Source organism: Budorcas taxicolor, chromosome 4, assembly GCF_023091745.1.
Source record: "Budorcas taxicolor isolate Tak-1 chromosome 4, Takin1.1, whole genome shotgun sequence".
Classification (NCBI taxonomy): Eukaryota; Metazoa; Chordata; class Mammalia; order Artiodactyla; family Bovidae; genus Budorcas; species Budorcas taxicolor.
Genome location: NC_068913.1, coordinates 7,754,315 through 7,775,812, shown reverse-complemented (window position 1 = coordinate 7,775,812; position 21,498 = coordinate 7,754,315). Strand labels below are relative to the sequence as shown.

The window sequence follows — 21,498 nt, the reverse complement described above, 5'->3', positions numbered from 1 at the left end:
AGGAGGGCATGGCAGCCCACTCCAGTATTCTTGCCTGGACAATCCCAAAGGACATAGGCTCTTTACAGGCTATAGTCCATGGGGTCTCAAAGAGTCGGATGTGACTGAGCAACTAAGCGCAGCCCACGCAGCACTGTCATTGACTAGCTAGCGCATTTAGGTTACATATGTAAATGTTTTCTGTAAACATTTCTGTAAACATAGTAAAAACTATGATAAATAATGTTGTCAAATACTTTTTAAGTGAATCTTTTTCCTAACTTGGAGTTATTTCCTAAAGGGAGACTTCTTGCAATGGACTATGAGGTCAAAATATATAAACATATTTACAGTGGAACCAAAGTTTACGCCCAGTGTGTGTACTCACACCTTAGTGCTAGCATTTAAGCTCCCCAGATAGCACCTTCTTTTCCTTCCAAATGTGTTTATTATAAAAATAATTCAATTATATTTGTAAAAAGTAAATTAGCTCTTTCTTTCATTCTCAGTCTCAGTATTGAAAGTTGATACATACTTTAGACTTTGCTGTGAGGCCTGCATGAATGTCTGTGTGTAGGCTGCTACACATCGTTGTGTGTGCAGGTGGGGAGGTGTGGGGAGGTGTAAGACTGACAGGTGCAGTGGACATTTTCCTCAGCAGTGGGCAGGGCTGTGGAATCCTTTTTAATGGCTGTGTGATACTCCACTGCAAGGTATAGTTTACATGGACCAAGTAGTTATTGAAATTTTTTCTGTTGTTAAAAAGTACAGCAACAAACAACCTCCACATTATCTTTGCACAGTCATGTGTATGTTTCTTTTAGAACAAATCCCTGAAAGCAGAATTCTTGCATGAGTTTTGTGTTAAAATATTTTTTGATTTGGTAAGCATGACCTATTTTTAAAGGACATTCAGAGTTAAGGAATTCAAGACAGTAATTCAGTCTCCACTGAAGTTCCTAACTTCAAACTTGAGCCTCCTTTGGGAACTAGAATCCATAGTATCCACTAGATTCAACAGGAGTTCTGGAAGTTCAGGGAACTGAGTATGAATTAAAAAAAAAAAAAAAATACAAAGTCACTCCTCGCTTATAATCTGTGTCAAGCAAGCAAGGAAAACATAAGGAACCCCCAATTTTTTCCAAATCTGTTCTTTATCTTTCTCCTGAATACTAGAGCCATATTCTTTGCAAGAGCATAATGAACAGGGTGGAAGAGAAGATTTTTTCTGTTAGTACCTATCTTGTGGTTCCACATAATTTCAAAACAGCAGATCTGTGCCAAGTCAGGATCCCAAAGCATGGGATCTTGCCCTTTCCTAAGAAAAGGGAATGCACTTTCTTCTGAAAGGGACCACACGGGCTCTGGCGTGTGTGCATCTCGGCTGGCCCAGCCCCTCCCTTGTCTCACCAAGGAGGACAGGAGGGGGCACACCCAGGTGACAAAGCAGAGCCCGCGCCCTCTGACCCACACCCAACCCCACCACACCCGGTGCTTTCCAGACCACCGTTTCCCAAGCCAGCTTGGTGCTTCCACCGTGCTGCCTTCCACTCAACCTTGATCTTTTATTTCAGGACTTCACCCAGTTTCACATTCGCTGTGCCTTGACCTCAGGCATCTCTCTGATGAAGCATTTGCAAATGATACGTAACTGTCCAAAGTGATCCCAAGGCGGCCATGGGCCAAGTCCTGAGCCGGCAGAGGGGACCACCCTGCCCTCCTGGGTGTGCTGCACCTTTAACAAAATCTTAACCACAGCCCGGCTTCAGGCCAGGCTATGAATAGCAGTTCCTTACATTGGCCCACACTTCTGCCTTTTCAGAGAACTTTCACATCGACTCTCTCATTTGTTTTTCAAAGTAGTGTGATGAGGCCAAAGGTGGGGGAACAGGCTCTCTCCCCACTTTACAGATGAGGAGGCTGAGGCAGAGTAAATGGTTAAAGAGCCCCAGACACTCATTTTGTGAGCAGTTAAGAGAACAGAGCTCCCACTCCCCTGGGCCACCTGCGGCCAGTGAATGCTTCCTGGGGCCCCAGCCCTGCTCTGATCAGAGCTGTTGGCTCATTTCTGTGTCCCCTTTTGGATGGAAGAGGTAAACTTTGCCTGAGAACAGAGGGAGAAAAGCATGTCCTGTAGAGCACGATGATGCTAAGAATGAAACTAATTCCTGAGCAGATCCTGGGGCCACAGTATCTCATTATATTCAGGGATGCACAACCCAGTGACCAGAAGCATGCTGGTGCTATTTGGACTTCTCAGCCGCTCCCTCAGCCTTCCCTCCCCTTTCCCCACCTTCCCAGGCCTGCTTCCTCCTCCCCCTACTCTTGCACTAGGCCAACACTTTGCCCAGGTACCCTGGCCCCACATTCCCTGTAAGGGAACTGTGAATGTCCTCACCCCGACTTGGGCAGAGGTGGTCCCCAAAGACCCGTCCAGGGTCACAGGGCAGGGGTGCCACCCTGGAGGCAGGTGCCAGCCCCCAGCACACTCAGCACAAGCATCTGGCTACATCCCTGTCTGATGCCCTGCTCCTAGTTTGCATCAGTCGTCTTTGCCCCACTTGGGTTCTGTGAACCTCTAGTTGTGCGTTTACAGAATTTCCTCCTTAATGTGAAAGTGATCAGGAGCCTAGCCTGTTTGAGTCCTGACATAGCATGCTGCTGCTGCTGCTAAGTCACTTCAGTTGTGTCCAACTCTGTGCGACCCCAGAGACGGCAGCCCACCAGGCTCCCCCATCCCTGGGATTCTCCAGGCAAGAACACTGGAGTGGGTTGCCATTTCTTTCTCCAGTGCATGAAAATGAAAAGGGAAAGTGAAGTCGCTCAGTCGTGTCCAACTCTTCGAGACCCCATGGACTGCAGCCTACCAGGCTCCTCCGTCCATGGGATCTTCCAGGCAAGAGGACTGGAGTGGGATGCTGTTGCCTTCTCCGCCTGACATAGCATAGCTCTTGGTAAACAAGGGTCCAGGTGACTTGAACTTGCACTACCCTTAACACAGAACAGATGCCGCTCAGCTGGGAGCCTGGGTTTCAGGGCCTTCCGGGGCCACTCGGTTCCACCACCTGCCAGCCTTGTGTTCTCTGGGCACATGGCTTACACTTGTTCTCAAGCCTCAGTGCCCACATCTCTACCATGGCATGGTCCCAGGACCAAGGACATGGAGTGTTGTGAGATTAAATAAAGCAGCCCACGTAAGTGTCACAAAGGGTATGGGCTCCTGAGGATTAGTCAGGTCTGTGTTACAGACAGACAGCCTGTTCATGCTGGAATTCTCATCCACGTATGCATGACTTATAATCTACGCATAACATGGTTTTCTCCATATTTGCCTTATTTTTCTATTTGTCTTTTAATTATATGCCATCTGGGCCCCTTTTTTTTCTAACTGATTTACCAAACTTCCTTATATTTTTCAAGTTATTTAATTTCTATTTTATTATGCTTTGTTGAAAAAAACCAATTAGTTATAAACTTAGGCAGTAATTTACTCAGTTACCCATAGTGGACCAACCCTAGGCTTATTTTGGGAATCGGGTGCCAAAGAAGGTGTTCAGAAGACTAGCAACTATGGAGCAAAGACAGACATGAAGACCGCTTATTTTTAAATGGGTTCCTGCTTCCCTTAGCTTTCCTTAAGTGAGGGAATGGGTCTGATCTTGCAGCTGACTTGGAAGTTCTCTCGGAGCTTGTACTTTTCAGTGTCTTTCATCTGAAAAACCTTATCCCCATCAGCCATGGGTCTACAGAGCATCCCCCAGAATCTGCTCTCCTCTAGTCTTGTTGCTTAAGATGGAAAAAAGTTCCCCTTTGTTGTCCCTGAAAAAGGGTTAAATGGAATAGATTCTAGAAGCAGCGTGGGTGAGGACTTTCATTTTCAAATATGTGGCAGTTTATTATGCAACTGCATTCATTTCTCAAGCCCAAGCAGCTTATCATTAATTCAGTCCTCTAGTTCATGTTTGTTATTTTTAGATATGATGTAATATAATATCATTATTATAACATGACGTAGAATACTATTTAACATCAATAACCTATCTGCCACAGGCCAAGCACCAATAGTTGGATGGTGTTTTAGATCCAGCCCTTGTCGAGCTTCCATCTTGGCTTCTTACTGCTCTGATGGAAGGCTGTGACCTTAGAGGCATTTTCATTCTGCAGGTGTTTTAGAGGCAGTGGAAAAAAACTCTCACTCAGAGGAAGGGGGTTTCCTTCGTAACATGCATGGAACCTTTGATGAATTCGGGGAGAGATATAACATATGAATGACTTTGCCCCACTTTTTGCTCCCACTCTCACATACAGCTGCAATTCTAGGAGAAGAGTCCAAGAAATCCTGAAGGGTCCTGTCTAGAATTTGGCAGCAGTGGTTCATTCACCCAGGTCCCTCCAACAAACCTGAAACCTAAAACACAGATTCCTAACTTGACTGCCCATGAGAGTTATCTGGAGAAAGAAAAAAAAACAATTTCCAGCTCACAGCACTTACCAATTAAATTAGCATGTCTGGTGGGTGGGAGTCAGGCGTTGGTACCTTTGAAAAACCCCCGAGTTGTCAGGCGCAGCCGCGTTGGGAAACCACTGTCTCTGCCTCTCTCCAGCTGCCTGTCCCAGATCAGCTGCATTCTTCACTGCCAGGCTGCTGTTTCATCCATTTCTTATTTCTTTGAAATCTCGTACTATGACTACAATTAGTTGAGCACCTACTAAGTGCTAAAGACGTGCCAGCTGCTTTTACCTTCACTGAATCCCTCTGACCCCAGGGGCCCTGGGAGGCCGCGTGCACTCTTGACTGCAGCCGCCCAGGGCTTTCCCCACTTCATCTCACCGCTGGTGGAGGGGTGGAGGCAGGCCCGGCTCCCAGCCTCACCGTATCCATTAACTTGCACCACTCATTCTGCTGTGGCCCTTGATGTGCTTGCCCTTCCCTTTGTCTGCACTGGGTCCCCTATTTTATTGTCTGAGAGAAGGCTAGTCACAGCCTGATGTGCTTGGAAGAGACACAGAACATTTACTGGCACAGGCCCCGCCCTGTATGTCCTGCCCTCCCGTGTGCTAGTGCCATCAGAGTCCATGCCCGGAGGGATCCCAGAGGACCTGCCCACAGACACAGGTAGACTCTGGCCTCCCTCTCGACTGCGGCCTTGAGCTTGGTCCTGTCACCCTTGTAGCCAAGGCAGCGAGGCTTCCAGGGCCTCAGTCTGTGTGCGCGTCTGCGAGTCAACAGAGTTAGAGGCCCAGGTCTGAGGCCCGGCCCCTGAGCACTCACCATTCACTGCCCTGCCTGCTCGTCACCTGCCACTGCATATGTATCCTCTCTGAAACTGAGTGTTCTGACAGTTCCTCTGGCCGTCAGTGGTGCTTGGAGGCCCCCTTATTGGACATGCGGACAGGATGGGATCAAACCAGGGGCCCCTCAGAGGAGCCGACCCTGCACCCCCCATGGGACTCAGTCCTCGCTGCTCCTTACCTTGTGTCTGGGCATCCGTGGAGGGTAAAGGCCCTCACCGAGGGATGTCCCGTTCCCAGAGGAGGGACCAGGGAGTGGCCAGGGCAAGCTGACCTTCCCCTCTCCTTACTGTGGCACCAGGAGGACCCTGAGAGCTGCACTTTACAAAGACGGTGTTATTTGAAGCGCCCTGTGATTGCAGAGAGCGTGTTTCTGCTCTTTGAGATAGTCTCAGCCTCACGTCTTCCCTCGCACTGGGGATGAGGGCCCGTGTCTCCAGCAGCACTCGGCCTGGCCCCATCTCTTCCTCAGGGGATGATCCATGGAAAGGGCTTTGTATGCTGTAAAAATGTCAAAACAGTAGTTATTATACACACGCCTCTGAAGGACCCAATAGAATATTTGTTTCGGATGTTTGCTTGCCTTTATCAAGACGAATTTCATACCCACACTGAAAAACCTGCCATACATTCTTGTGTTTTTCTTTTACTCTCTCTGGAGGGAAAAGGGCCATGAACACAGAGGAGTATGTGGAATTGAGCAAAATTTCAAAAACTGTGTGAAGTCAGGACATTAGTGGTGGCGAGAAAGAAGTATTATTTAAACATCATGCGTGTGTCCACCAGCACTGGAGTCGGCACTGCAGAGCTCTGTCCGGGAGCCGGGCCTGCCGTTTGGTGAGGAAAGCGTGTCCACCTTCCTTAGGGAACAGAGCTCCATGTGGATCAGGCATGTAAAACACATGCAAATTCAAGCAGCAGAGAAGCATGGACGCGAAACAAGCTTCTTCAGTCTCAGAGGAAGGCTCTTACCTACTCATCTCTGCCCCCTGCCTGCATGCTCTCCTATCGGGCAATCCGACTTCCAGACCTTAACGTGGGACAAAATCTTTAGATTACGTCCTTCTTTATGTTTTCGTAATTGGGTGCTGGTGACCGTGACTCTTTCGCAGATTGCTGTGTTCATTTCCTTTCTTCCCCTCTTTTCACTCTTTCCTTTAGCTCTGCAAATATTCCAGGATACACTGGTAAGGTTCATTTCACAGCCACCCATCCAGCAAATTCTGATCGTCCATCAGCGACCCCCTCACCAGATTCAGAAGTGCACCAGTAAGTATGAATCCCATTACTCAACGTGCCTGGATATATTGGGGAGGGGGAAATCCTAATGATGATTATTCCATTAAAGAACAATTAAGTATTAGGAGTCAATTTACATTGTTTAAAAAATAGAGTGTCAAGTCCAAAAAGACAGAAGAGTTCATTTTCCCACTGTTGTTGCTAGAAGGAGGGCATTAAGAGATTGAAAGCATCTTAGCGAACAGCATCTCAGCCTCTTGGACTCAACTCTGCATACTTACCACCCTTCTGCATTATCCTTAGAACATGCACAGAACATACTACGTGAGACACGCGTTCACTTATTGTGGAGATCCATCTTACTTTTCATAAAAGACAACGTTCTGTTAAAAGCCATACATATGTATTTAAACACCATTTTGCAAATTGAAAACAGGCGGCATTTGATGGGAGTTTAGTGCAGACTCCGTGCTTTGAAGCTGCCAGTGAGAAGCAGGGGGTTATTGCTCATTACATCTCAAATTTGAAAACATCTGATGAAAATCCTGCCTTGCCAGTAAGGTGACACAGCTCTGAAAATGCACATGCGTCTTAGCCCGGTCCAGAGGCTGGCCTCATGCAAGTATAAGCTCTCCAGTTGGGTCAGTGTGTGTCTGGGAGGGGAAGGAAGGCAGTCCCCCAAAAGGGTGCCTTTTCTCCTTTGTTGGTAGAGGGTAGACAAGCCATTCATTTCTCAAAACCAGAAAGGTCCCTCTCCAGTCTAGAAAGATGACTCTACCTCTGGGCAGCCTCACAGCCTGAGCCCACACCCCCAAGCTTTGTGTGGTCGCTGTTGGTTACTCAGTGGCCTCTCTGCAGGTCTACCTCCTTCTGTCTGTATTTTCTGTCTTCTTGGCACCAACTGTAATTCTAGGCACAAGGTACATTTTCAGTCAGTGATATAATGCATAGCATGCAGTCAATGAACTGAACGCAAAGAAATGAAATAAGGGAAACGGTGCTCACAAGGATTAGCCATTCCCACTCTCTCTCTGTTCTGTGCGTCCTTCTTCTCTCTCCCTCCGCTCCTATCGCTTTCTCTCTCCATCTCTCCCATATTTGTGTGTCTTTAGTTGGAGGTTATACAACCTTATATAAATGAGGTTATACGTTCTCATTTTATTTCACGTCTTTTTTTCTCTCCATTTTGTTAGTGTCTTACGGAAAGGAATGGCAGTTGACCTCTTCCGTCACCAGGGGCCGCTCTCTCAAATGGTCACAACTGTGACACCCTACAATCCCTTCAATAAGAAGGATAAAGAAACTATAAGCTACTGAAAGGGGCCCGCCCTGAGTGACCCCCGAGCCTGGGAGAGGTGCTGGGTATGATGTGATGGGGAGGTAACAGAAGCCAAATAAAGGCACGTTCTCAGTATGTCTGGCTGGGCCTTGACCAAGCGGAGCTCCAGCTCCAGAACCATATGGGCATGGAAGTGGACTGTGTGATATCCCTCCATTCTCTCACATGAGATTGTATTTGTATCCACACAGCTGTGAATCCCATGAGCTTTCATAAACCTTAGCTCGTCCACCCTTGCAACCGCAGTGGGCATTTTGCAACTATCTTACTATTTTATGAATAAGCAGGCTGAGATTAGGAGAAGGAAAATATTAATCAAAGGTCACACAACTCATAGTGGAGTTAGAACTAGAACCCAGCTTTCTGAATTTAGAAACCTTTGCTGCTCCTTTTCACTATAGATCAAATAACCTTCCCTGAGTTATTAAAAAAAATACCCAGAGACAGAATGCCTCTTCTCCCAAGAGATTCAGAATGAGCTAGGGATCCCGCAGAACTCCAAGCAAATGTGTAAATCCTTCGGAGGTAGTTTGGCCTTGCTTTCCCATCAGAAGGGCGAAATCAGATGTTTTTGCTTGAGGATCAAGTGTTGCCTCAGCTGACACCTACACAGACTTGGGTGCTGGCTGCCGCCTTCCCTGGCTGCGGCCTTCTGCCAGGAGACACAGGAAGGCTGCCGTCCACCCTCCATCTGTGCTATGGAGCTGATCGGCCTTCGCAGAAAAGTAATGGCTTCACCTGAACCCAATCTTGCAGCCTTAATTATTTTCAGAAAAGAGCAATTCTGTCAAAAAATCTGACCAAAACAAAAATCTTCATCTCTTGGAAGATTCTCACCCAAACACAGATGGGAATGATGAGCCCTGTCCAGGGAGCAGATGAATGCAGGGACCTGAGATTACATTTTCCTGTAATCATCCCTGGCAGGCCACTTTGTCAGGAGGCACAGCTGCCCCGGGTCCGAGGCCTTGTTTATCATTCTGGGCCTTTCTGAGCAGGGCACCAGCAGCACCCAGTCCTGACGCCCCTCAGCCACAGGTGACTGTTCGCAACCTCCATGCTGCCAGCCCCTGGACACCATCCAAGGACTGAATGCCTCCAGAGCTGCTCCTGGAAGGATAGTGGCCTTGTCTGCAGAGTCCCAGGGCCACCTCCAGGACAGGTGAGGTGGCAGCTCTTCATTTTCACTGTAACTAGCTCAGACTTCTCATGCATAAAGGTCAAATGCAAACCCTGCTCACCAGAGACCCAGAGTTCTGGCCTGACTGACTACCAGAACCTCTGAGTGTTTTAAGTCCTGTGACCTGGGTTTCCATGGTCAGCAGTTCAACTGAAAATCATAAAAATCAAGGAAGAGAGCTGCAGGGATTTCCATCTGCTCATCAAGTTCTGAACTGGGTCTTGGTTTATTCCGACGGGCTGGGAGCCAACATCCCTGTTCCTCCTCAGGGCAGCCACTTGCCCTTGGCTCCTCTCCCCCAGCTCAGTCTTTCTGACAGTTACTGCCTCAGCTTTTATTTATCCCCAGGGATCACACACACACAAACACACACACACACACACACACACACAACCTATGTGGGTTTTGTAAAACATAGGTGGAAGAATAATTCACTTGGAAGAGAAAATGCATTCTAATGAGCTTATTCTCGCAAATAAGGATATTACAACATAATATTGTAAAAATATTACACAAGTACTATGAAGATATGACATTCATGGGAGAGCAGAAGAGAAAGTCTAGAAATGGACAGATAAATCATTTTAAACCTGAGCCCAGAACAGATTTTTTTTTCAATTGATGATACTGTTAGGTAGTTAAAGTAGAAAGTGTGAGGTGAAAGTCACTCAGTCATGTCCAACTCTGTGACCCCATGAACTATACAGTCCATGGAATTCTCCAGGCTAGAACAGTGGAGGGAAAGGCCTTCTCCAGGGGATCTTCCCAACTCAGGGATGGAACCCAGCCAGGTCTCCTGCATTGTGGGTGGAATCTTTACCAGCTGGGCCACAAGGAAAGCCCTAGAGTAGGGAAAAGGAGTCCAAAATGGTGGCAGCTGAAGGCAAAGAAAGGGAAATGCCTGTGAAAAGGGAACAAAGGAAAAATCCATGGACCAGAGTGAGAACCTGAGGTGAAACAAACACGCCCCTCCCTGGCCCACCCTAATTTGCATAGGGCAGGCTCAGCGGGGAGGAGAAAACATGTTTAAAAAGAAGGAGCCAAGACCGGTGAAGGCCTCTCCTTTGGGGTTGACCTGTCTATAAAACGCTGAGCTATAACCAAGCTGTAACTGGGCCACCATTTCTGTTGCAGCAAAACAGAACCAAAGAAATTACACACTGTCCCGTACAGAGGCAACTGTTTGGAAACAAAACAGAAAGGAAGATCCAGGTCTCAGCCAAAAGAGAAAGAGAACCGCTCTTATATTATAGCTTTAAATGGATAATTTACAGCCTCAGACAGGCAACCTCAAAATTCAGATTGGTTTATAACGTGTGGATAGTGGAAAATTTTTCCAAAGAGGCCACTGAAGCCAGAAATTATGAAGAAAAAAAAAAATTGCTTTTAACATCAAAAATACCACCGATTTTTTTTTTTCAGACAAGACTGTTGGGAGAGTATATTGAACAGAAGGTTCAGATCCTTATAAAAACAGCCAATGACAAAAAATACTATACCAATAGAAATAAGGCAAAGGATATTAACAAATACATTAAAAATATCAATGACCAATAAATAAGTATTTATATCTCTGGAATATTAGAAAAATAGGGTGGTGTTTCTTTTTTTACCCGTGGTCAGTGCTCATGGGAAGAGGTCTGTATCTCTACCTTCCACTACTAGTTGGTCTTGACCTTGCTAACCCTTTTCATTTGGAAAAATGTCTCAAGAGTTTTTCCAGGTGATAAAAGTTCAGACTTAGCAATTTCATTCTTAGGATTTTGTCAAGCTAATAATTTCACCAGTGAGCAAATATATTTTACAAAGAGACTGAAGGTACAACATTTCATAATAGAAATTAGCAACAGCTTAATGTTCATCAAGAGAAAAGTTAGTAAAGTGCTGTCCATGAATTATAAAAATACGTGTGTTAAAGGACAATGGAGTTTATTATCTGTGCGTTTTGTTATCTCTGTGTATTATGTTTATCTCTGTGTATTTATATCATGGAAAGACATACATGCAATTACTGGTAAGTGCCAAAATCAGATTTACAACAGTATGTATTTTGTTTTCTTAATTTTATGTATGAACATATAGAATAATGTAGGAAAATGTAAAAAAAAAGTTAATAGTTTTAATTAATTTAAATTAATTATAATTTTATATTTTATACCATTACTACAGTAGACATATATTTCTTTAAAGTTAAACATTTTGAAAAGTTATGAAAAGACTACCTTTAAAACTTTGAAATCCCTTGTAAAAGAAACTACCCCCCGACACACACATTTCTTCTGTGAATCGAGTACCAGGAAAACATTTGTCCCTCTTGACGAGCTGGTGTCAGAGTATGAGAATTATGTTAGCCATTTGCCTCAGTGTATTCTAAAATTTGATGATTTGTAATACATACAGGAGTGAAATTGCAGTTCCCATAAGTGGAAATGCTGAAATGGGAAGTGCTTCCATTTCCCCATGCCTGCCAGGAAGCTCAAAGCCAAATTAGCTTAGAGCCCAGGGCAGATGTGAACCAGGCGCCTGGTTGAACCCGCACACAGGCCCCTGCCGTCCTCTGGCCCATGCCCAAGTCTGAGGCCCCTGATTCTGCGGGACACTGCACCTGCTCTTCCCTCTTTCCACGTGGGTTCAGATTTTCCTGTTTCTACCGAAAGAGACTTAGCCTTTAGGGAGATGCCTTCACCCTTGGGGAAACTTCTAGGATATACATTACATTAAGTGTTTAATGTTTCTCCATTAGCGTTTCATGCAAAAAAATAAAAAGAGCACTGGCTAAGGAAGGAAAAGCCCAAGCTGGGACCAAGTGGTCAAAACTGTCCCAATTGCCTTCGTTGGGGGCACCCTCCAGGCCTGTTGGTCCTGCCCAAAGCAGATTGGTGGCAGGAGAGAGTCAAATCACCCTGCAGCAGGCATGACCTGATGACCAGGACTGTCTTCTAGTAAGTGAGAATATTCCACAGTAGAGTCATTCCTTGCCCCTTGGCCTAGAGTAGACTGGGTTGTCTTCATCTTTGGGAACCCAAGAGTTCTGCTTTGTGATCTATAAACTAGCATATAAAAGGTGAATAAGAAGATGAAAAATAACTACGATGAACTAAGATGCATTTCTCTGAAAAATACATTTTCAGGACTGATTTTTTTAAAAATCAGCTTTGAAGATGCTGGGTTTTTGTTTTTGTTTTTGTTTTTTTTTAATCTCCATTCTCCTGTAAAGCCAGGGAGGTGAGGAGATGTTCTGGCTACAAGCACGGGTTTGAGAATCAGCCTGGATGGGGTCCGAGTCCTGGTTCCCGTACTGTCCACGTGAGCTGCTTCATGGCTCTGAGGCACACTTTAGAAAGAGGAGGAGGATAGTATGTTCCTGTATTCATGGGAGGCTTCCCAGACAAGGCAGTGGTAAAGAATCTGCCTGCCAGTGCAGGAGACACAAAAGGCATGGGTTTGAACCCTGGGTCAGGAAGATCCCCTGAAAGAAGGCATGGCAACCCACTCCCTGGAAAATCCCATGGACAGAAGGAGCCTGGCTACAGTTCATGGGGTTGCAAAGAGTCAGACACGACTGAGCACACACTTTTATTCATAGGAATAGAGAGGTAGTGCTGGGATTGCAGTCACACGCCTGGGTACGATGGTAGCCACAACAATGCTGAGAACCTCGTTCTCTGAGACAGTGACGGAGATGGCTGTACTCGTCTGGTGCACATTCATCATTCAACAAACATTCTGAGGTGAAACATCGTGTGAGATGCGATGCCTGAGGTCCGGGAGCTGTGGCCCTCACCCAGCATTCACACTGGCAAGCAAATAGGAGCAGTGGGAAATGTAAAAATGTGTTGAGTGTGCTAAGGAGGCAGATAGGAGCCGTGTGCTCAGCTCAGCTCAGACACGTACACAGATTAAATCCTTATTGTCATAAACTGAGTAATCTTTCTTCAAAAACACTACTCTGCATTTTTAAAAATGAAAATATCTCCTGTAGTTAGGCGTTCTTGTATATACACACACACGCAAATACACTTAAGGGATCATCTAGTGGAACTGATTTTTCTTTGCCATTAAAAATCTTGGTTTATCCAAATCAATGCTGTTCTTGAAAATGGGAATAAATTATATTAGCTTTGGGGAGGGGGGAGATAGCAACTGCTAAACTATAGGAGTACTGGGTATCCAGTATAGTCCCTTAATTTTTTTTTAATACAATTTCATGCCCAGGCAGTATCTGGATGCCCTGATTTTTAGCATTTTTTCTTCTGACTTTGACTCACAGTCAATCCTGTGTTCTATCCAAATGGTTCACACACTGCACTATGGTTTTATTTGATGTGCTTGTATTTTCTTACTATGGTTGGTTTTGAATACACTTGCTGTCATCAAAGCAGTTCATCTCACCCCACAGCATAGGTTCCCCACACCCTGGTGGAAATTGACATGAAAGGCTGCTCCCGCCCTGCACACCTTCTCATGGCAGGTGCACAGGAAGAGGGCCGCCCCCACAGGGCACTCACCCAGGGTGGGTGTTAAGGGCAAACCCCACTGCTTCAGCTTCTAAACTGTGAATGCAAACAACTTTACTTCCTTGCATTCCCACTTTGGAAATAAAGTGTCACATTAAATCTACAGAAACCGTCTTCTGTGGGCAGGGCCAGGAGGCAGCAGACAGAACAGCCTTGGCGGTGTGCCCTGGGTGGGAGGCGGGCACGGGTCCTCGGGGTTGTTGGGTGTTGGTGGGGAGAGCCCCAGGGACCTGTCCAGAGGACAGAGCATCCCTGGGCTCCCAGCAGGGCAGATCTGGGGAGGGGTGGCCAGCAGGGTGGGAGTGCCCTGGCGAAGCAGAGTTGAGGAAAAAGACCTGAACGGTGGTCCCATGGTCTAACCTGCAGATCAGAGATTTCAAGCCCATCTCACCAGATGGGGTAAATATTCTCCAGCATTTACTGTTTTAGGGCCACTCTCTCATCTCAACTAGTTACCTAAGCATACAAACACAGCAGGTCTTCCCAGAAAGAACCGAAAGTCACAGTGTTTTGAGCAAGATGTCTTGCGGGTCCTTACTGAGAAAACCAGGAGGCTGCTGCAGACCCTAGTCCAACAAGGAAGCTAGGCCGAGATCGCAAGGTCACGGTCGAGAAGGACCCTTGGCTTCCAGAGACACTTTGACCATTGGGTCCCCTCTGCTGCTATGACCTTGGCTCTGCTTACAGGGTTTCATTCCCTCAGCCGAACTCTGCTGCCAGTGTGGGCGTGGCAGGAGGGGGCACTGTGGCTCAACTGCCTGGACCCAGCAGGGTGCAGGTTCGTGCAAAATAAATCCAGATGTTGAGGGCAGGTTCAGTCCTAGAGGTGCTGACAGCCGTGACCAGCACTGATGCAGACAGAGGGACTTGGGGCTGTGCCTAGAGTCACGGCTGCTGTGCACTCTGATCCCTGGCTTTCTCTCCCACCTATTCTGTCATCCAGGTACTGACTCTGTGTGTGTGTGTGTGTGTGTGTGTTAGTTGCTCAGTCATGTCCAACTCTTTGCAACCCCAAGGACTGTAGCCGGCCAGGCTCCTCCATCCATGCGATTCTCCAGACAAGAATACTGGACTGGGTTGCCATTCCCTTCTCATGTGATTCTTTAAAAACTCAAGTAATTTGCTGCTGCTGCTGCTGCTGCTAAGTCGCTTCAGTCGTGTCCAACTCTGTGCGGCCCCATAGACAGCAGCCCACCAGGCTCCCCCGTCCCTGGGATTCTCCAAGCAAGAACACTGGAATGGGTCGCCATTTCCTTCTCCAATGCATGAAAGTGAAAAGTGAAAGTGAAGTCACTCAGTCGTGTCCGACTCTTAGCGACCCCATGGACGGCAGCCCACCAGGCTCCTCCATCCATGGGATTTTCCAGGCAAGAGTACAGGAGTGGGGTGCCATTGCCTTCTCCATCAAGTAAATTACCTGACATATAACAAGGAACTGTTGTATAAAGCATTGCAGCACATTAAAAGATGGAACTTAATCATGTCTGCAAAACATTGGAATCATCTATTTATCTATCATCTATCTGATAGCATCTGTTGAGTCTCTGATCCCTTTGGGAAAAGAGTTCTCTCTCTTAATTTGTTTATCAAACTAAGGTCAGTTCTATGCACTTCAGATGATCCGTTTTGTTGCATTTGCTATTTAGAAGAATATGTCTGAACTGCCGTCTCATAAAGGTCACAGAAATCTTAATGCACTTCTAAATCCAGAGGACCCAGAGGTTCTGCTTTCAACACAAGTTAAAGTGTGGTGATGCAAATTGCAGGAAATCAGTGGCCTGTATCTCTCTAAGAATTATTTAATGATGAACTTACCAACTGAAAAATAAAAGGATCTCTCTGGGGTCAGCAGAGAAATACACAAGGGGCTTTCAAAGAGACCTTCTGACAACAACAGGGGGACAGGAGGCTAAGGTCCACACACCCTGTGGGTGAATGATCAAGACCTGATCCAAGGTACTGGGGGGCCAGAGCAAGCCAGTTTACTGGAATGGCGTTTGTGTGTGTGTGTCCGTGTGCAGAGGAAGACTGTGCAGGGTTGCATGGCAGGATGTTGGGTATAGGGACCTCTCCCCTCCCTAGGTTCCTGAGGGGCAATCTGGTGGACATCCAGTTCCTCCCAGCAGACCCAGATGGGGCTCCTGGCCACCCGCAGAGGTCTGGGTGCTGCGTGTTTGAGGAGAAGAACACTGAGGTGTCCACGGACCCCTACACTTGGAGATGGATCTGCAGGGGCCAATGAGGAAGGCTCTGCCTGGCCTGTGGGTGGTGCAGCCGTCCTCCTGTGGGCCTGGAAAGCACACCTTCATGCCGGGTGCTGGGCTGCCTTCTGAGAGGGTCCCCTGTGACTCAGGGGTAGAGACCACCACACCCTGGAGATGGAAGCACCTGACATTTCTCCAAAGCCCAGGAACCTCTGCAGAACCTTTTGCCCTCTTCTGCTCAGAAGGTGAAGTTAGCGAAGGCGGGGACAATGTTTGTGTTGCCTGTGGTTTGATCACAGTTCCTTTGAATTCTTCATGACTCGCCCTTCGCGGTGCCTGAAGCAGGCTCCTGAGAGAAGCTGCTGTTCTTCAGAAATCCTCAGCCCTCTTCAATCACGGCAACCACACCCCTCCCTTCCCCACAGGCCGCACCACCGAGAGGTAAACCTTTCCATCAGAAGCACCTCTTGTGAGCAACTTTTCACTTCCTGCTTGAAAAGAAAGCAAGGTCTGAACTGGAGGGAGACTGGGAGAAAGAGGACAGGGCTTCCCTGGGGTCCAGAGCGGAAAACCCATCCTAGGTGTGAGGGTGGGGACACCAGATTTCCAAAATTCACATGCATATCCCATGAAGACAGTGACCTATCCCCTTGAGAGGGGGTTTTGAGTCCGTGAGACCCTCTCTCACAGTCAACTCTCCAGCCCAGGTTGAAGTCAGTGTTTCCCCAGAACAGGTAGGCTTTGGGGAGGGAGACTGCATGGCACCTGCTTTGATTTGTGGCAGGAAATTCATGTCCTCACATTTCTCATTAAAAAAAAATGCTGGGTGGTTGAGGGTATCAAAGGAGAGAATATTCTTAGGTAACTGGTGGCTTAGAGATGTTGAATAATACTAATAATTATTGTTATTATGAAAAATAACATTCCTTTTAAACAAACCTTAGCTTCCCTTCTTAGACTGGAAGCACTGTTCACATAATAACTGGCCAGTCTCCCACCACTAACCATGTCCTGTGGCTTCCAACCCAACTCAGCCTCCACAATTTCAATGGGCCACTGATTCCATGACTCAACACAAGTTGAAGCTGGAAGCTAGGAGTCACCCTATATCCAATTTGAATCCTACTTGTTCTCTCTCTTGCTACAGCTCTCAAATGAGCCCTCCTATTTCCATGCCTGCTAACATTGCATTACTAAAATTTTGTATGTAATGTATTATAGCAGCTGTCACGATAGGATCTGTTTATGCGTTTTCCTTTTCCATTCCTTGAAGTCTAGAATTGTGTTTTATTTATCTCGGTATCAACCAAGTTCTATACCTGAAAGTGAACATCGCTCAGTTGTGTCTGACTCTTTGTGACCCCATGGACTGTACGATCCATGGACTCCTCCAGACCAGAATACTGGAGTGGGTTACCATTCCCTTCTCCAGGGGATCTTCCCAAGTCAGGGATCAAACCCAGGTCTCCCACATTGCAGGTGGATTCTTTACCAGCTGAGCTACCAGGGAAGCCCAAGTTCTATAGCCAGGCACTTATTAAGTAATTGAAAGTATCTATATAATAGTGAATGGGTGGGTGGACAGAGGGAGGGATGTATGCATGGATGAACGATGGATAGTTAATGAATGGGTGGATGAATGGATGGGTGGATTGATGGATGTACAGACAGGCACAGGGATGGACGGATAATGGTTCACCCTGTACTTTGAGCAGTTCCCTTAGCAGAAGGTGAATTTGACCCTACAACCAATAAAAGTGAAAGTCAGGATTCTTTATACTTTTTCTCCTCTGACTGTACCTCCACTCACTCCCTCCTTTTGTTCCCTGTGTTTCCTCCCGCAAACCACTTTCCTTTACCTTGTGCTCAGGTGATCATCCTTCCTACTCTTGTCTTCTGCTTCCGTCTGCTCTCCACATCCCTACCTCATTGCCTACGATTTGAATCTGCTGCTCCATCCCCATTAGGGGGCATCTGGAGAAGCATTTAATCTCTGCTTGTTGCTGAGAAGAGGTATCAGCATTTCTCCCTTCCCAGCTGGGGGACCTTGAACTTTCCGAAATCACATGTAGGCAAGCATGCACACATATCTGGGACACAGAACAGGTTAAGGTCTTCTATTTTACCTTAAGAATCTTGATTAACCATATATCACCAAGGGCTAAATTATATACTGCAAATTATACATATGTTGGAGCTTCAGAGAAAAGCTTTCAGGTCAAGGAAATTGAGAACAACCTTGAAAGATGTGGAAATGGATGAAAATTGAAAAGAATTGCAAAAGTCAATTTTAAAGGTTATTTTTATCCAGTACAATCTCACTAACTTGGACCCAATCATCAGGATTCTTAAATAATCTTACTATACTTTCTCTGAATTTGTAAAGTGAAGAGATAAACAACACTGTAAGAGGAATGATAAATGTGGACTGGAGACCTCACCTTGAGTTAAGTAAAAGTGGGGGAGCAGACAGAAGAGAAGGGAAGCAAAGGGGTGCAAGGACCGCCAGCCCCCATGGGTGAGGTCAAAGCAATATTTCATTTAATTACCCCATCTCACCCTCTGGGGAACAGTATTATTTCTTGCACGTTATAGACAAAGAACTGAATTCAGACAGGTGCCCCAGGCTACACCCTGCTTCTTGGTGGCATGAGGAATCTAGCTGGTGTTTGGTTTCCTCAAAACACTTGGCATCTGTAGGTCTGCTACCTGCAACCCCCTCAGACAACTGAGAATTTTTTTTGCAACTTGTGTGTGCTAAGTCACTTCAGCCATGTCCAGCTCTTTGGGACCTCATGGACTGCAGCCTGCCTGACTTCTCTGTTCACAGAATTTTCCAGGCAAGAATACTGGAGTGGGTTGCCATTTCCTATTCCAGGGGATCTTCCCAACCCAGGGATCGAATCGGTGTCTCTTACATCTCCTGCATTGGCAAGCAGGTTCTTCTGCAAACTATATTTAATAAAGTACCACTCATTTTAATTGTCAGTGAAGGAGAAGAAACTATTTCTTGGAAATTACCCTGTAATTCAGATTTTACCTTTCAGATGGAACTGCCAAATTCCTTCAAAAAAGCAGCACCTTACTTCACGTGTATGTTCCATTCCAGAAAAAGTAACTGTCCTCAGCTGTTTCTCTGGGCATGAGATCCACCTTCTTGAATGTAAATACATGCACCGTCTTTCTTTTGTATCAAGCTCCTTGTACCTCTCTGTCTTCAGCATGGATCTGAGTGTGCTGTGCCAACTGGTCTGGTTCCTCAGCTAAGGCATCTCGGGTTGGGGGTCTCTCTCTAGCAAAACTAGGTGCTGGAGGGTGGGTGAAATGTGGCCCAGTCACAGAGATAAGCAGTGTGAGGGACGGCAAGGTCCGAGGTATAGCTAGGGAGCTATCAGAGAGGAATGGAAAACAGACTACGCTTTGTGGGGGTCCATGACTCTAGCGGTTCACTAAGGGAATGGGAAAGGAGACTGTTCGAGGCAGAGAGGAGGCAGAGCAAAGGAAGAAATACACGTCTGCATCTGAGCAGCCCTCCTACACCATGTGGACTGGCAGTTCTCGAACATTTGATCTCAAGACTCCTTGACACTCTTAAAAATGATGAAAGTCACCTAGGGCATTTGCTCATCTGGGTTATGTCATTCATGTTTACTGTTTTAGAAATTAAAACTAATAATTTAAAATTTTTTTATTCATTTTTAAAACCGCAATGTCATTACATATCACTTCTTATGAAAATAACTATAATTTGCAAAACAACAAAAATTACATGAGTTTCATTGTTTTAATTTTTACAAATCTCTGGTGTCTGGCTTACTGGCAGACAACTGGATTCTTGTAACTACTTCAGTGTTGCCAATCTGTGGCAACAGGTGCTTTTGGTTGAAGTATGCAAGAAGAGTGAGGTCTCACATAGGCAGTTGGTAATGAGAAGCAAGTCTTAACAGACTTGTTAGACAAGCGCAACTATTCTTCTTTGATTCTATGTAAAAAGTGAACCCGTGGTAGTCTCTTCAAGCTTAATTACAATGTGGAAACTGAACCGTATTCACACTTTGTGATGGCCAAGCTGAAGTCCACTCCCAGAATTCCTCTTCTAGTACGTTTCCTGTCAGGACAAAGTATAGGGAGATGTTCTCCCCAGAGTTAAGGTGGAAGGGAGGCAGTGGCATTTTGGAACACTGTCATCCAGATGTTCAAAGATTAGTCCGTCAAACACAAGGAGTGGAAGCCATTCCGCCAGCCTCCTTTCCTCCTGGGTGTGTGAATGTGGTCACTGAGGAAGGACCTGACTTTCTCAGGAAACCTCGCCACTAAGAACAGAGGCAGCAAGAACAGGCACAGCTTCCCTTGGGTCCTCATAATGCCCCAGCTCCACCTGGGGGTTCCAGCCTGCTCACAGTCATTCCTCCTGATGGCCCCCAGTGGGCTTGGGGCTCCAGCCTCAGGTGCGGGATAGCCTTCTGTATTGGGTTCATTGAAGATGGTGTGTGTATGTGTGTGTGTGTGTGTGTGTGTGTGTGTGTGCATGCGCTTAGCTGCTCAGTCACGCCAGACTCTTTGCAACTCCATGGACTCCAGCCCACCAGGTTCCTCTGTCCATGGGGATTCTCCAGGCAAGAATACTGGAGTGGGTCTCCTTGCCCTCCTCCAGGCCGTATGTATGTGCATTTGTACATATACATCTGTATGAAAGTGAAAGTTGCCCAGTCATGTCCGACTCTTTGTGACCCCATGGACTGTATAGTCCCTGGAATTCTCCAGGGGGTAGCATTTCCCTTCTCCAGGGGATCTTCCCAACCCAGGGATTGAACCCAGGTCTCTTGCATTGCAGGCGGATTCTTTACCAGCTGAGCCACAAGGGAAGCCCATACATCTGTATATCTACATACAAATATACAAAGTATCTACATACAAATATACATATACACACACACACCTATATGTGTATACACCTACACATATACATATATGTTACAGGTTCTACTTTTCTGGTTTGTCGACTAAAAAAATCACAGCCTAGAAGTCGAGAATTATGTTTTATTCAGTGGACTTTCTGAGGACTTAAACCCTAGACACAGCCTCTAAGATAGCTCTGAAGGACTGCTCTGAAGAAGTACAGAGTGGGAGGAGCCAAAATATTTAGGAGTTTTTGCAACACAGACCAGGCAATCACAACATGAAGAGATAACTATTAATTAAAGAAAACTAGACACCTCAATTTAAAGAATTTAGTGCTTTTCTATATGTGGGACGAGGCAGGAGTCTGGGCGCACTGAAATCATTCCTTTGATCTGCACCTCAGATACCCAGGCCAGCGCCCTGTGTTTCACATCCTGAGTCTGCTCAGGGTACACCTTGGGGAGGGTGGCGACTGCAGTGGATGATGGTTAAATGGGCTTGGCAGTGGGCAGTTTGTTTCTTTCCATCCTGAGTTCTCTCCGGGCTCAGCATCTGGTGGCTGTAATGTGATGGCTTGACGGCTGCAGCATTCTTGGTTTACTGATACAGCAGCAGCATTTCTCGTTCATAAGACCTCCTTCATCCCAGGTCTGATATTTCTGTAACATCCTCCAGTGTGTTCTATCACCCCCTCTCCTTCATTCTGTTTCTCAGTGTTGCTCGAGGAAAACTTAAAACACACATCTGCTTAACTTTTTTTCCTAAGAGTCCCTCCACCTTCAGGACAAATCCTAACAAATCCCAGAACAGATCCTCAGCCTTTAGCAGGGCATCCACACTGTTACA

The 21,498-nt window shown here is 46.3% G+C and overlaps 1 protein-coding gene across 1 annotated transcript in view; it reads left to right on the top strand.

The window, feature by feature from the left end:
• The window catches only part of SPATA48 (spermatogenesis associated 48), a 63,379-nt gene extending 55,552 nt beyond the window's left edge, over positions 1-7,827 (top strand). Inside the window, exons 8-9 of the mRNA XM_052639049.1 lie at positions 6,433-6,540; positions 7,704-7,827. Coding sequence (XP_052495009.1) covers positions 6,433-6,540; positions 7,704-7,827 — 232 coding nt within the window. The remainder of the gene's footprint in view (positions 1-6,432; positions 6,541-7,703) is intronic.
• Positions 7,828-21,498: the final 13,671 nt, after the last annotated feature.